At 46.4% G+C, this 14043-nt stretch overlaps 1 protein-coding gene across 1 annotated transcript; it reads left to right on the top strand.

Moving 5' to 3' along the window:
• The first annotated feature begins 1473 nt into the window (after positions 1-1473).
• On the top strand, positions 1474-13875 carry LOC310683882 (uncharacterized protein). The gene is made up of 7 exons (XM_083454342.1): positions 1474-1852; positions 2668-2920; positions 5321-5429; positions 7012-7243; positions 9052-9187; positions 11876-11986; positions 13559-13875. Exons 2-7 carry the CDS (start codon positions 2858-2860, stop codon positions 13616-13618), a joined length of 711 nt encoding a protein of 236 aa, XP_083310468.1. The 5' UTR covers positions 1474-1852; positions 2668-2857; the 3' UTR covers positions 13619-13875.
• Positions 13876-14043: the final 168 nt, after the last annotated feature.

The following is a 14043-nucleotide window of genomic DNA, read 5'->3' as shown; positions in this document are numbered from 1 at the left end:
TTAAGAACAGTTTCAGGTTAAGAACGGACCTCCGGAACAAATTAAGTACTTAACCCGAGGTACCACTGTATAAGCTAGGTGGCAAATGGCTCCTTAAACCAGGGTTAGACGCCAAAACGGAATGCCCAGTAGCCTTTTCTGAGCAGGCAGCTCGAAAGTTGTGTTATTCAATGCTTTTTTTTTTTTTTTTTTTTTTGGTTCCTGAAATTCGTTTGGATAAAATATCGCAGACAGAATTCTACAGGATGTGTATAGGATGTCGATCAAGTTGACCAAAGGCCTGGTTAAAAAGGAACGTTTTTGCCTGGCACCTAAAGTTGAGTAATGAAGGCGCCAGGTGAACTTCCCTGGGGAGAGCATTCCACAGACGGGGAGCCACTGCAGAGAAGGCCCCGTTCTTGTGTTGCCACCTTGTGTTGCTCTCGAGGAGGAGGCACATGAAGGACGGCCTCAAAAGATGATCTCAGGGTCCGGGTAGGTTCATATGGGAAGAGGTGGTACTTGAGGTATTGCAGTATCTACATAGATAGATAGATAGATAGATAGATAGATAGATAGTTCTTGGCATCCGTCTTTCTTGAGATGCAATTGTGTGTGTCAAACCAGCGTACAGCTTCTGGGTCATGCGGCCAGCATGACTAAACCGCTTCTGGCGAACCAGAGCAGCACACGGAAACTCCGTTTACCTTCCCGCCAGAGCGGTATCTATTTATCTACTTGCACTTTGACGTGCTTTCGAACTGCTAGGTTGGCAGGGACCGAGCAACGGGAGCTCACCCCGTCGCGGGGATTCGAACCGCCGACCTTCCAATCGGCAAGTCCTAGGCTCTGCGGTTTAGACCACAACACCACCCACGTCCCTTTTCATATAATAAATCCCTGCATATTTTACTTAAACTATACCATTCAGTATTCCATTATTACATCTTTACGTTGGACCTAGGATCAGTCCCCCCCCCCCGCTCCATATCTACTATAGTGTAGACCGATTGACATGACTGAACCTATGTTAGTCATGTCCATTAACTTCAGTTCATTCAAAGTGCTGGTGTTGACCTTTAAAGCCCTAAACGACCTCGATCCTGTATACCTGAAGGAGCGTCTCCACCCCCATCGTTCAGCCCAGACACTGAGATCCAGCGCCGAGGGCCTTCTGGCGGTTCCCTCCCTGCGAGAAGTGAGGTTACAGGGAACCAGACAGAGGGCCTTCTCGGTGGTGGCACCCACCCTGTGGAATGCCCTCCCACCAGATGTGAAGGAAATAAGCAGCTATCCTATCTTTAAAAGACATCTGAAGGCAGCCCTGTTTAGGGAAGTTTTTAATATTTAATGCTGTATTGTTTTTAACACTTGATTGGGAGCTGCCCAGAGTGGCTGGGGAAACTCAGCCAGATGGGCAGGATATAAATAATATATTATTATTATTATTATTATTATTATTATTATTATTATTATTCAGTGGGTCTCTTCCAGGTAGGAGTAGCAGTAGAGACTCACTCTCTCTGTATATAATCTTAAATAAACAAGCATTTAGAAGCACAAAATTAATACTGTCATTTCATGACTGGGAATAGGAACGCAGCTCGGAGGAAAGTAGCCTGGCTAGCATCTCCTCGTCGTTGACGATTGAAGACTCGGGGCACCTTCCTCCTCACGGTTCTCCATTTCCAAGCCATTTCCCCAGTGAGTCGCAAGATCTCGGTGCCGCAGATCTCCTCATACAAGCGCCCTTCCCTCTGGGTTATGGCCAGAATCGGAGGCAGCTGCTGGCGAAATGCTTTGCGGTTTGGTCAGCCAGGACTGTGCAGAACCTGAAGGCAGAGCGACACCGCAAGCGGGCTCTCCTCTCCAGGTAAGAGTCTTGGGCAGGAGTCAGCAACCTAAGCTGCCCATGGGGATCGTTTAACCGGCCCACGAACCGAGCTGCCTGCTTGGCTAGTCTTAATGTATAGATTTTGCATGCAACCGCAGAAATCACCTTTAATGAGCTGAATCCTTGCTTTGAGCAAGCAGGGATTCCGTGGAAGGCATTCAGGCTGAGACTCGGTATAAAATACATAAATTTGTGTTTGTTTAGAGAAGTACAGTCGTACCTTGGATGCCAAACGCCCAGCCAATCGGAAGCCGCGCCTTGGTTGCTGAACGTTTTGGAAGTGGAATGGACTTCCGGAATGGATTCCGTTCGACTTCCGAGATACCACTGTACATTGTTTATGGGGAAAAGTTCTATAGTCCTAGCTGTCCAGTTGGAGAAACCAAGAAACCACCCAGAAGTACATTGAGGTTCCAGAGGAAGGGTGAGAGGGGAGGAAGAAATTTAAAAAGGGAACGACGTAAAATGTATCAGTCAAAACATCAAAGGAATAGAGAGTAGTCAGCATAGTTGTTGAAGGTACAGGGATAGTCTGAGAATCTGGAGGTCTCTCACTCTATCTGCTTAAGCCCCATGCAAACCCCTGAGCTGCACCTAAACTTCCAACAACATTAGGGAACATTGCTTTGTATTTAAAAATGGGCAAAATTGCAAAAAATGCATCTGTAAGGAGAAATTTACACTCGGTTGCTGATGGCCTGTTTAAATTACAGGTGTGGATAGTTAAGATCAGGAAGATGACTAATGGAAATGGATAGGTTCTTTCATTCCTTTTTCTATATGAAATTCACCAGGGCTTTCACTTCCTGGTCCGCGGCAGCTGCCCACTTTTCTACGTGGCGCACGACTCTAGCGTTCTTGGAGAGGGCCAGGGGGCAGCATCTTCTGGCGTCCTCCTTCGGGAGGTGGAAGGCGGAGTTCCTGAGAGCTGAGCGGCGACGGAAAGACGAACACCTACGGTGGAGACTGGCGGGGTACGGGGCGATGTGGCGATGGAGGAAAGCCATCAGGGGGTCCCGGGCTCTGCGTTTTAGCTCCGTCAGTCAGGTGAGCTGGGGTTGATGGGGGGGTTCCGCAGGTGGCTGGTATCTGGGGTCCCAGAGCTTGAACAAAATCATAAGAGGAGCCTGTTGGATGAGGCCCATCTCGCCCAGCATCCTCTTCCTACTTATGGGAATAATAATAATAATAATAATAATAATAATACAGTGGTACCTCGGGGTACGGGATGCGGGTGGCGCTGTGGGTAAAACCTCAGGCGGTTCGAATCCCCGCGGCGGGGTGAGCTCCTGTCTTTCGGTCCCAGCTCCTGCCCACATAGCAGTTCAAAAGCACCTCCGGGTGCAAGTAGATAAATAGGGACCGCTTACTAGCGGGAAGGTAAACGGTGTTTCCGTGTGCGGCTCTGGCTCGCCAGAGCAGCGATGTCACGCTGGCCACGTGACCCGGAAGTGTCTCCGGACAGCGCTGGCCCCCGGCTTCTTAAGTGAGATGGGCACACAACCCTAGAGTCGGACACGACTGGCCCGTACGGGCAGGGGTACCTTTACCTTTACCTCAGGTTACATACACTTCAGGTTACATACGCTTCAGGTTACAGACTCCGCTAACCCAGAAATAGTACCTCAGGTTAAGAACTTTGCTTCAGGATGAGAACAGACATCGTGCGGCAGCAGTGGGAGGCCCCATTAGCTAAAGTGGTACCTTAGGTTAAGAACGGTTTCAGGTTAAGAACGGACCTCCAGAACGAATTAACTTCTTAACCTGAGGTACCACTGGATACCTCAGGGGGTATATTATTTATGCCCCCTCACTGGGGTATATTATTTATACCCCACACATCTGACTGGGTTTCCCCAGCCACTCTGGGCAGCTCCCAACAGAATACTAAAAACACAATAAAAGATCAGATATTAAAAACGTCCCTAAATAGGGCTGCCTTCAGATGTCTTCTAAAAGTCGGGTAGTTGTTTATTTCCTTGACATCTGACGGGAGGGCGTTCCACAGTGCGGGCACCACCACCGAGAAGTCCCTCTGCCTGGTTCCCTGTAGCTTTGCTTCTCGCAATGAGGGAACCGCCAGAAGGCCTTCGGCGCTGGACCTCGGCGTCCGGGCAGAACGATGGGGGTGGAGACGCTCCTTCAGGTATACTGGGCCGAGGCCGTTTAGGGCTTTAAAGGTCAACACCAACACTTTGATTTGTGCTCGGAAACGTACGGGGAGCCAATGTAGGTCTTTCAAGACCGGTGTTATATGGTCTCAGGGTGGATAAAAATCAATGATTTTTTAAAAATAAAATAAAAAAATCGGAGTTTTTAAAATTTTAATGGGATTTTTAAAATAAATGCTTTTGGAGGAAAAATCTTTCTAGTTTTCTATTTAAGTTACATTAAAGTTTATCATGTCTGCTAAAACTCAGTTGAAGTTTTTTTATTTAAAGAAACCGTTTAACCACATCAGTTAACAAACATGGATACATATGCTATAATGTTATTGTTTTAGTTAAATAAATTGTTTAAGTTGTTACAGTGGTACCTCGCAAGATGAAATTAATTCGTTCTGCGAGTTTTTTCGTTCTACGAGTTTTTTCGTCTTGCGAAGCACCACTGTGTATTGACGGTTTCCCATAGGAATGCATTGGCGGTATAAAAAAAATGGCGCAGGACGTTTCGTCTTGCGAAGCAAGCCCGTAGGGAAATCCGTCTTGCGAAGCAACTCAGAAAACGAAAAACTCTTTCGTCTTGCAAGTTTTTCGTCTTCCGAGGCATTCGTCTTGTGGGGTAGCACTGTATTAAGGAAATGATTATTTTTCTCCTTCTAACACAGTACAGCAGAAAAGTTGTCCAAATATAAACAGTTAACTTATTAAACCTCACAAGAATTTCATAATTATCCGTCTTATGTATTTCTAATAGTATAACCAAATCAGTAATTTTTGATATAACTGTAAAAGCTACTCTGAAAATTTACTCTTCCAAAAACGAAACCTTCATCTGGTTGTAAATATTAAGATTATACCAGCAAGAAAGAGTCTTTCTGTAAAAAAATGATTTAGATCAAATCTTACCGACTAGTGATTTAAATCATGATTTAAATCGATATGATTTACCATATTTTTTGCTCTATAAGACTCACTTTTCCCCTCCTAAAAAGTAAGGGGAAATGTGTGTGCGTCTTATGGAATGAATGCAGGTTGCACAGCTATCCCAGAAGCCAGAACAGCAAGAGGGATCACTGCTTTCACTGCACAGCGATCCCTCTTGCTGTTCTGGCTTCTGAGATTCAGAATAATTTTTTTCTTGTTTTCCTCCTCCAAAAACTAGGTGCGTCTTGTGGTCTGGTGTGTCTTATAGAGTGAAAAATACGGTAAATCAAATCCACCCTGATCCTAACCCTGTTTTCTTGGAAGGAGAACAAGTTTGGCTATATCCCTTCCTTCTTTCCAGGCCAGCAGCTACTGGACGAGAGCGGCCACCTTCCGCCATTGCGTCCGGCGGCAAAGCGGCTTCATAGGAGCCCGGAAATTCCTGAAAGCACCCCTTCTTTGGCCAAGCAGTAAGGAACTCCCCCTGTCTGTTGTTTTCTTGGGGAATTTGCAGGTGCCCAGAAAGTTTTTTTTGTCGCTGGGGCAATGCCAAATGCGGCCCTTTGGGCCCCTCTCGGACTTTCCCAGCCTACCCCCCTTTGCGCCCTTCCTTGAGGTTTTTTTGCTCGCCCGGAAATGGGTCTTTAAATTTTGGGCCTGCCTCCTACCTGCCCGGATGGAGAACAGGGAAAGGAGAGCATGCGAGTCTCTGTGGAAACTAGCATGCCGTGGAAAATTAAAAATTGGCATTTCCTGCTCTGCCTGCTTTTGCTGCTCATCCAAGCAACTGTGGGCAGGAAATGGGACCCCCGTCCCCAAATTAATGATACAGTGGTGCCTCGCAAGACGAAAAGAATCCGTTCCGCGAGTCTTTTCGCCTTGCGGTTTTTTCGTCTTGCGAAGCAAGCCCATTAGCGGATTAGCGCTATTGGCGCTATTGGCAGTTTAAGGGCTACTAACGGCTTTTTAAGGCTTAAGGGATTAGCGGTTTAGCTGCTAAAAGGCTATTAGCAGCTTAGCGCTTCAGAAAAAGGGGTTGGGGAGCGAAAAAAAACCCTCAAAAATTTTCGTCATTTTCATCTTGCGAAGCAAGCCCATAGGGAAATTCGTCTTGCGAAGCGCCTCTGAAAACGGAAAACCCTTTCGTCTTGCGGGTTTTCCGTCTTGCGAGGCATTCGTCTTGCGGGGCACCACTGTATTGTTATAATTTGGCTATAATTGGGGGTTTTTTGGGGGGGGGGACTTGTTTGCATATTATTAATAATAATAGATATTGTCATAATTTGGCTGTTATTGGGGGGATTTGGGGAAAATAAAAGCTTATTTGTAAAATCATCATGATAATTGATATTGTTAGAATTTGACTATTGGGGTAATTTTGGAAAAATAATAAAAACTTATTTGCAAATAATTGATATTGTTATAAATTGGCTATTATTTGGGGAATTTTGGAAAAATAATTATAACTTTTTGCAATATAATAATTGATATAACAATAGTTGGCTATTATTGGGGGAATTTTAGAAAAATAATAAAAACTTATTTGCAATAAAAGGCGGGGGGGGGGCAAAAGGAAATGTGACCCCCTGGGAGTACTGACATGTAGCACAGTTCGGCGCAGATCAGAGGGAGAGAGTCAGGGCTACACCAGCTAGCTTTCAGTTAGTAGTTTTATTAAGGAGCCAGAACAGGAAACAGTTCTCCAGGCGAACTTCCACAGATGGGGAGCCACTGCAGAGAAGTCCCCGTTCTTGTGTTGCGACCCTCCAGACCTCTCGACGAGGAGGCACACAAAGAAGGGCCTCAGAAGATGATCTCAGGGTCTGGGTAGGTTCATATGGAAAGAGGCGGTACCTTGAGGTATTGCGGTCCTGAGCCGTTTAAAGCTTTATAGCTCAAAACCAGCACTTTGAATTTATGTCAGCAATGAGAAGGGGCAGGGCAGAAAGTGGGCGGGGCATCCTCGCTCCCCGCCCCTCTGTTTCCACCACCCTTTCACCGGCTGAACCCGGCTCATCCATTGTGCATTAACCTGGTTTCTCCTCTTTTAAGGGCGCAGGCGGACGAGCGAAGAGGCTCCTCGGCCAGGCTTAGCCATCCGTTCCAGGCTGACCTCCAGCTCTTTCCGCGTCTGGCTGACGCTCTACAGATGCCAAAGCAAAACCCTGGGGCCACAGCGGGCCCCCATGCATCTGGAGGCAACAGAACAAGGCAGCAGACATGGGTGGAACAAGGAGACGAGGCCCGAAACGACCCCATCCGTGGTGGGCAGGAGGTGGCTTGGGTAAGGCTGTGAGCTGTCAAGTCTGTAGTGTGCACAGAGGCAGTAGAGAGAGAGAGAGACCCTCCGCTGGGTCCATGTAGCCTTGCCAGAGGCGATCAGGAATTTCTGTGCAGGCGAGTAAGCAGGCGGGGGGGAGGAAGGGATTTTGTCGCTCCTCCCCCACCAGCTCCTTTGGTTTCCATCTGATCTGCATCATTATCATCATCATCATCATCATCATAATAATTGGGTAGTGTTCTCGAAACTACCAACATGAGTTTGACCAAACTGCAGGAAGCAGTGGAAGACAGGAGTGCCTGGCGTGCTCTGGTCCAGGGGGTCATGAAGAGTCGGACACGACTAAACAACAACAACAACAACAATAATATTTATACCCTGCTTGTCTGGCTGGGTTTCCCCAGCCACTCTGGGCAGCTTCCAACAAAATATTAAAAATACAATAAAACATCAAACATTAAAAACTTCCCTAAACAGGGCTGCCTTCTAAAAGTCAGATAGTTGTTTATTTCCTTGACAACTGACGGGAGGGCATTCCACAAGGTGGGTGCCACCACCGAGAAGTCCCTCTGCCTGGTTCCCTGTAACCACACTTCTCGTAGTGAGGGAACCGCCAGAAGGCCCTCAGGGCTGGACCTCAGTACCCGGGCAGAAAGATGGGAGTGGAGACGCTCCTTCAGGTATACTGGGCCGAGGCTATTTAGGGCTTTAAAGGTCAGCACCAATACTTTGAATTGTGCTCGGAAACGTACTGGGAGCCAATGTAGGTGGGGAACAGAATGTCTTGCCACTCCTCTGTCGCTACTTGGTAGAAGTCTAGTGGGGAAACATGCCTTCTACGAGGGTAATCGCTTTCGTTTCTGTGCTGGCCTCAGTGGAGAAAGAACTCTAGCAAAGCAGAAAATCGCCTGCCTTGCATACCAAAGGTCACAGGTTTGATCCCTGGCATCTCCCAATCTGAAATTCTTAAGAGCTGCTGCCAGCTGGTGTACACAATACTGGGCCAGATGGACCGGCCCTTGGTTCAGAACCATGAGGACTAGGATCATGGAAATGCAGGCTGCTAGCCTCCCGCTGGTGAGAGGCTGTAGGAAATGGACATTTAAATCTGCAAGGCTGGGTTGATATATGAATTCTGGCACCCTGAAATTCATAGCATGTTGTATGCTGAAAGAAAATTATATGAAAATGATGTTTGACTCCTAGTACGTTAGCAAAAATGTTTAGAAAAGGTACAAATACCTGCTGGAAATGTAAAGGAAAAGAAGGTATCTTTTAGCATATGTGGTGGACGTGTAAGGTAATAAAAGTTTTCTGGGAGATGATATATAATTAAATGAAAGCTTTCTGGGAGATGATATATAATGAAATGGGGGGGGAGCGTTTAAAATTACCTTTGTTAAAAAACCAGAAGCCTTTTTATTAGGAATTGTAGGTCCCGACATCCCAAAAGATCAGAAAAGACTTTTTATGTACGGGGCAATAGCCGCTTGGATGCTACTAGCCCAGAGATGGAAAGACAACAAAGTCCCTACCAGAGAGGGATGGCAAAGTAAGATGATGGACTATGCTGAGATGGCAAAACTGACTGGAAAACTCAGAAACCAAGAGGACAAAAACTTTTAAAAAAGAATGGGGAAAATGTATAAGTTATTTAGGAGACCCCTGCAAGCAGATGGAAACATTTGCAGGATTTTAATCTCACTTGTAATGTAACCATGGATAATATGGATTGATAGAAAATATAGGTTATGGAATAATAATATGCAGTTATAAATGTTGAGAATAAACTGTTTCCCTCTCTGCTGCAGGAGGAAGTATTTGGCACGGTGGAGACACCACGTCCTCCTGCGCCGATTCCAGCACAGAAAGGAGAAGAGGCGCCTGGCGAGGGCATGGGTGGTTTGGAAGGATAGCTGCCAGACAGAGCTGGCAGTGCAAGCTTTGGTGAGTGTGTATGAGAAACTCGAGGCGGGATGAAGTGAATAACCCTGTCGCTTTTGTTCAACCTCCACTCTGTTCTTGGGAAGCGATCTGCAGTAAAAGGAACCTCAGTGGTGTGGCTTGTTTGTTTGTTTTTTAAAAAACCCACTGTTTTTAAGTTTCTAGTCCATAAGGGATATAAGCAGCTTGATAAATCATGGGTGGTGCAGCGGTCAGGATAATGAGCTGGGGTGCTGTCTCCCAGTCCAAATCTCTGCCTCTCCCCCCCCCCCTACTGCACAGCAGATCATTCCCCCCCCCCCGCCTTTCTCCAGCTTTCCATCTGTAGAATGGGCGCAGGTAATACTGGTTTGCCTTTGTTGTCATCAATACTTGCTGGGATGATTCAGGTGAGGTGTTTATAAGCACCTGCAGCCTCTTTCTTACGGTGGAAAAGTAATTAGGGCTATTATTTTTTTAGTCACAGGGTTGCGTTCAGATGGGCTGATTATTCTTTTCGTGGGAAGGTTATACAACGTCTGCTGTCTGCTGAGCAGTCATTGCAGCTTATGTGCTGGGAGTTTACAACAGTGTTAGAAACTCAGATATGCAGTGGTACCTCAGGTTACATACGCTTCAGGTTACAGACTCCGCTAACCCAGAAATAGTGCTTCAGGTTAAGAACTTTGCTTCAGGATGAGAACAGAAATCGTGCTCCGGCGGCGCGGCAGCAGCAAGAGGCCCCATTAGCTAAAGTGGTGCTTCAGGTTAAGAACAGTTTCAGGTTAAGAACGGACCTCCGGAACAAATTAAGTACTTAACCCGAGGTACCACTGTATAAGCTAGGTGGCAAATGGCTCCTTAAACCAGGGTTAGACGCCAAAACGGAATGCCCAGTAGCCTTTTCTGAGCAGGCAGCTCGAAAGTTGTGTTATTCAATGCTTTTTTTTTTTTTTTTTTTTGGTTCCTGAAATTCGTTTGGATAAAATATCGCAGACAGAATTCTACAGGATGTGTTGCTGGTGTGTGAAAACAGGCAAGATTCAGGGACCTCTAGGCATGCACCTCCAGATGGTGGTGAAATCAGGTGCTATCCTGGCACTCGGGCACCTCCACTCGGTTGCAAAATGCCCCTGGCAAATCTCGATCACTTTTTACAGCCAGATTTAATATGTTTCCCTCAATGATACTAAGAGGAAGATATTTAGCTCCCCCAGAATCAGAGCGTCTCTGCAAATGTAGTAAACAGGAACTTGATATTTTGGAGCATATTTTCTTTTCTTGTGGGTTTGGCATTTATGCCAGAAGACAATTATTAGAGGCCTTACAACTCAACAGGCTCAATTCTATGCTACCAACGGTTCAGGACCTGCTCTCGGACAGCAATGATCAAATTACTTTAATAGTGGCTGAATTTTTCAGTGCTGTCCATGTAGAAAGACTGGGCCATTATAAAGAGATTTAGTGGTTCTTAATTGATCGGTGATGTGGTAGTGTTGTCTTGTATTATTTATGCAAATTGATTTGCTCTGGAGTTAAAGATCTGATTGGGACAAAGCTTGTTATGCTGAGCTCGTATTTTGCACAATTTGTATACGGTGTCTGTGTGGTTTGCTATGCCTAATAAAGGATATTTGAGTTTTGAACACTGTTTACAGACTAACCTTTCCCAGCCCTGGGGCTACATTCCCCTCCATGGGGCTGGGTGCCAGAACAATGAATATATAATTTTACCTCTGAACAGTAGGCTGTTTTCTGCCTTACACACCCCTCTAAGCTCCGTCCAGGCAACTGAGGGGCACGATCCGAGTTTGAGGACACATTTGCACTCAGGCACCACCACCTGTGGAGGGTGCAAAGGGGGTGGCTTGGGAAGGGATGGACTAGAAGGCATCTTCCGACATCTGGCCTGCAGGACCAAGGTCCCCAAGCCTTAAGTATTGTTAGAGATTTGGGGAGGATTCCCCCATTGCCACCAAACTCTAGAAATTGATAAATGGTAGGGTTTTGATGAGGGACACGGGTGGCGCTGTGGGTTAAACCACATGGCCTAGGACTTGCCGATCAGAAGGTCGGCGGTTTGAATCCCCGCGAAGGGGTGAGCTCCCGTTGGTTGGTCCCTGCTCCTGCCAACCTAGCAGTTCGAAAGCATGTCAGTGCAAGTAGGTAAATAGGTACCACTCTGGTGGGAAGGTAAATGGCGTTTCTGTGCACTGCTCTGGTTCGCCAGAAGCGGCTTAGTCATGCTGGCCACATGACCCGGAAGCTGTACGCCAGCTCCCTCGGCCAGTAAATCGAGATGAGCACCGCAACCCCAGAGTCGGTCACGATTGGACCTAATGGTCAGGGGTCCCCTTTACCTTTAGGGTTTTAACTGGGATGTGGATGATGAAAGTACAAACTGTAGAGTTGTGCTGGACAGGGAATCCCTAGGCTAGCTTAGGCAAAAAACCCTGGCTGGCCTAAGAAAGAGTGAATCTTGTTAATACGACAAAAGGAGTTGATGGGGCCACCCAAGAGGAATCCTTTTGACAGATGCTGCCAAGGTGATGGGCTGTGTGTTTGAGGTCGCAGGAGAAAAGATTTTTTGAGCAAGAGGAGCTGGGAAGAAGAAAGATTGGGATCCATCTTGGGGAGGCCGGCTGCAAGATGCCTTGGACTCCAAGGCCCCATTGCTGTGGAGTCCAAGCCCCTTCTGAAATCTCCCCACAGGTGAGGCAGAGGCTGGCACAGTGGAGCTGGGCAGTCTGGAGGCGGCGCTGCCTGCAGAGCTGGGTGGCTGAGCGTTTCCTGGCGGGCGAAGAGAGGCAGCTTCTCGAGCAGGTAAGGGCAAGCGATTTCCCAAACTGGGCGCTGGGGGAGTGCTAGGGTTTCACCCAAAAACCGCCGGTGGTGTGCTGCGGGACAGGAGTCCAGCAAGCAAAAGCTTCCCTCCCAGGCACCTAAAGCACAACTTCCCTTAGAAGAGGTTGCCCGCTATGTCTCTGCATGCTTCACGACGCTCCTCCAACATTGCGCCCTGCTGTGGTTTTGGCTGATGCTCTTCCTGTCTCTGCCAAGGAGTCTTGCGTTAGCTCCCAAAGCAATTCCCCCTGGAGGTTGGGCTGTTGCAGCTCTGTAGTGAGTCACTGTTCTGAGCCCAGACTCTTGCCATTCGGTGACTTGGACAGAAGCACAGTTCTTTTTCAGCCTTGTATACATATATACTCTGCAACTCCCTGCCTATTGACATTTTTGCTTAGGCAGGCCTACCCAGATACGCAGAATGTTGATGCGTGTTTTAATCCGTTTAGCTCAGGGTTTCCCAAACTTGCGTTTTCAGCTGTTGTTAGACTATCATTCCCATCATCCATGGCCACTGGTCCTGTTAGCTAGGGATGATGGGAGTTGTAGTCCCAAAACAGCTGAAAACCAAAGTTTGGGAAACCCTGGTTTAGCTTATCGCCGATTTTATTTTTTGACCGTTGCAAAGAATTGTTTGAAAATTCCCTTGTTTTATTCTTTTTGTAAACCGCTTTGAGTCTTAAAATCCTAGCATCCTGGAGTTGGAAGGGGCCCAGCCAACATGGGCAGGGTATAAATATTGTTATTAATCACAGCTAAACAATCAGGCAGCATATAACTGTTATGAAATATGTAAATCAGACGCAGAGAAAGACCCCATTATCCAAGCTGGGGTAGTTTTAGTGTTTCAGTTTCTAGATACCAAAGCAGGGAGGTGTTAACAGAAATGTTTAGAAAAAATGATTACACGAGGTCAGGCTATTTTGTCCCATCTAGCTGGCCAAGAGCGAAGAAAAGGATCATCTGTTTGTGTCTCGGGAGCATATTTGACAATAGGGCTTGGAATGGTGGACTCTGCTGGGGTAGCAATCAGCTGCTTCCCCCAGACTCCACAGTGAGAGTACCTGCTATCTCTTTTCTTTTTTAATTTTTTTTTATTGATTTTCACAAAATTATAAACAAACAAATAAACAAAGCAGCAGTTGTGGCATACAAAAATAATTTAACATCTTTCTTGGTCAATTCCAAACCTGTTATTCCAAGAAGAAAGGCCTCTGGTTTCTTTATGAATGTATATTTCAACATTTTTTTCAGTTCATTATAAATCTTTTCCCAGAAGTCTTTCACCTTGGGGCAGGTCCACCACATGTGATACAAAGTTCCTTCCTTTTCTTTGCATCTCCAACATAAATTATTGCAGTTATGATATATCTTTGCTAATTTTACAGGAGTCAAATACCATCTGTACATCATTTTCATTATATTTTCCTTTAACACAGTGCATGCAGTGAACTTAACCCCTTTCTTCCACAGTCTCCCAATCCTCAAACATTATATTATGTGCTAAATCTCTTGCTATCTCTGACCCTTTCCATCCTTTCCCCCCCTCAGGCTTTTGGAAGGTGGCGGCAGCTGATGGCATCCCGTTCAGAGGGCAGAGGTGACTTCTAGAAGACTGAAACATGTTTTTTAAGATTTCCGGGGCAGCGAGTGAGTCTGCAGGCAAAAGGAAACAGCAGCTTTCCACCCCCATTTTGCCTGCAAAAGCCTTGGCAACTGAACATTCTCCAGCCTATCAGCTTACCACTTGGAAAAGCCCAGAACCTTTATAGGAAGCATGAGCTTCCCATCACAGATCTCTTCTCTCTCTGGTGGAACGAGCACTCGTCATTTTTTTTATTGCTCAATAAAACACTAGCAGCCTCAAAGTCTTTTTTTTCTTCCTTCCTTGCAAAGGAGCAGTGCCAATCGGCTTGCCTTCATATCCCAACTGGGCAACTGAGTCATAGGCTGCTATACATTAAAGCGCATTCCCCTCTCTCAATGGCTGGAATTCAATGCTGTTTGTGTCCTCTGCACTCCTGTGCCCATTTTAT

This window comes from Podarcis tiliguerta, assembly GCF_965153285.1.
Source record: "Podarcis tiliguerta genome assembly, chromosome: 8".
NCBI classification, from domain to species: Eukaryota; Metazoa; Chordata; class Lepidosauria; order Squamata; family Lacertidae; genus Podarcis; species Podarcis tiliguerta.
This window is presented reverse-complemented; position numbering and strand designations above follow the sequence as displayed.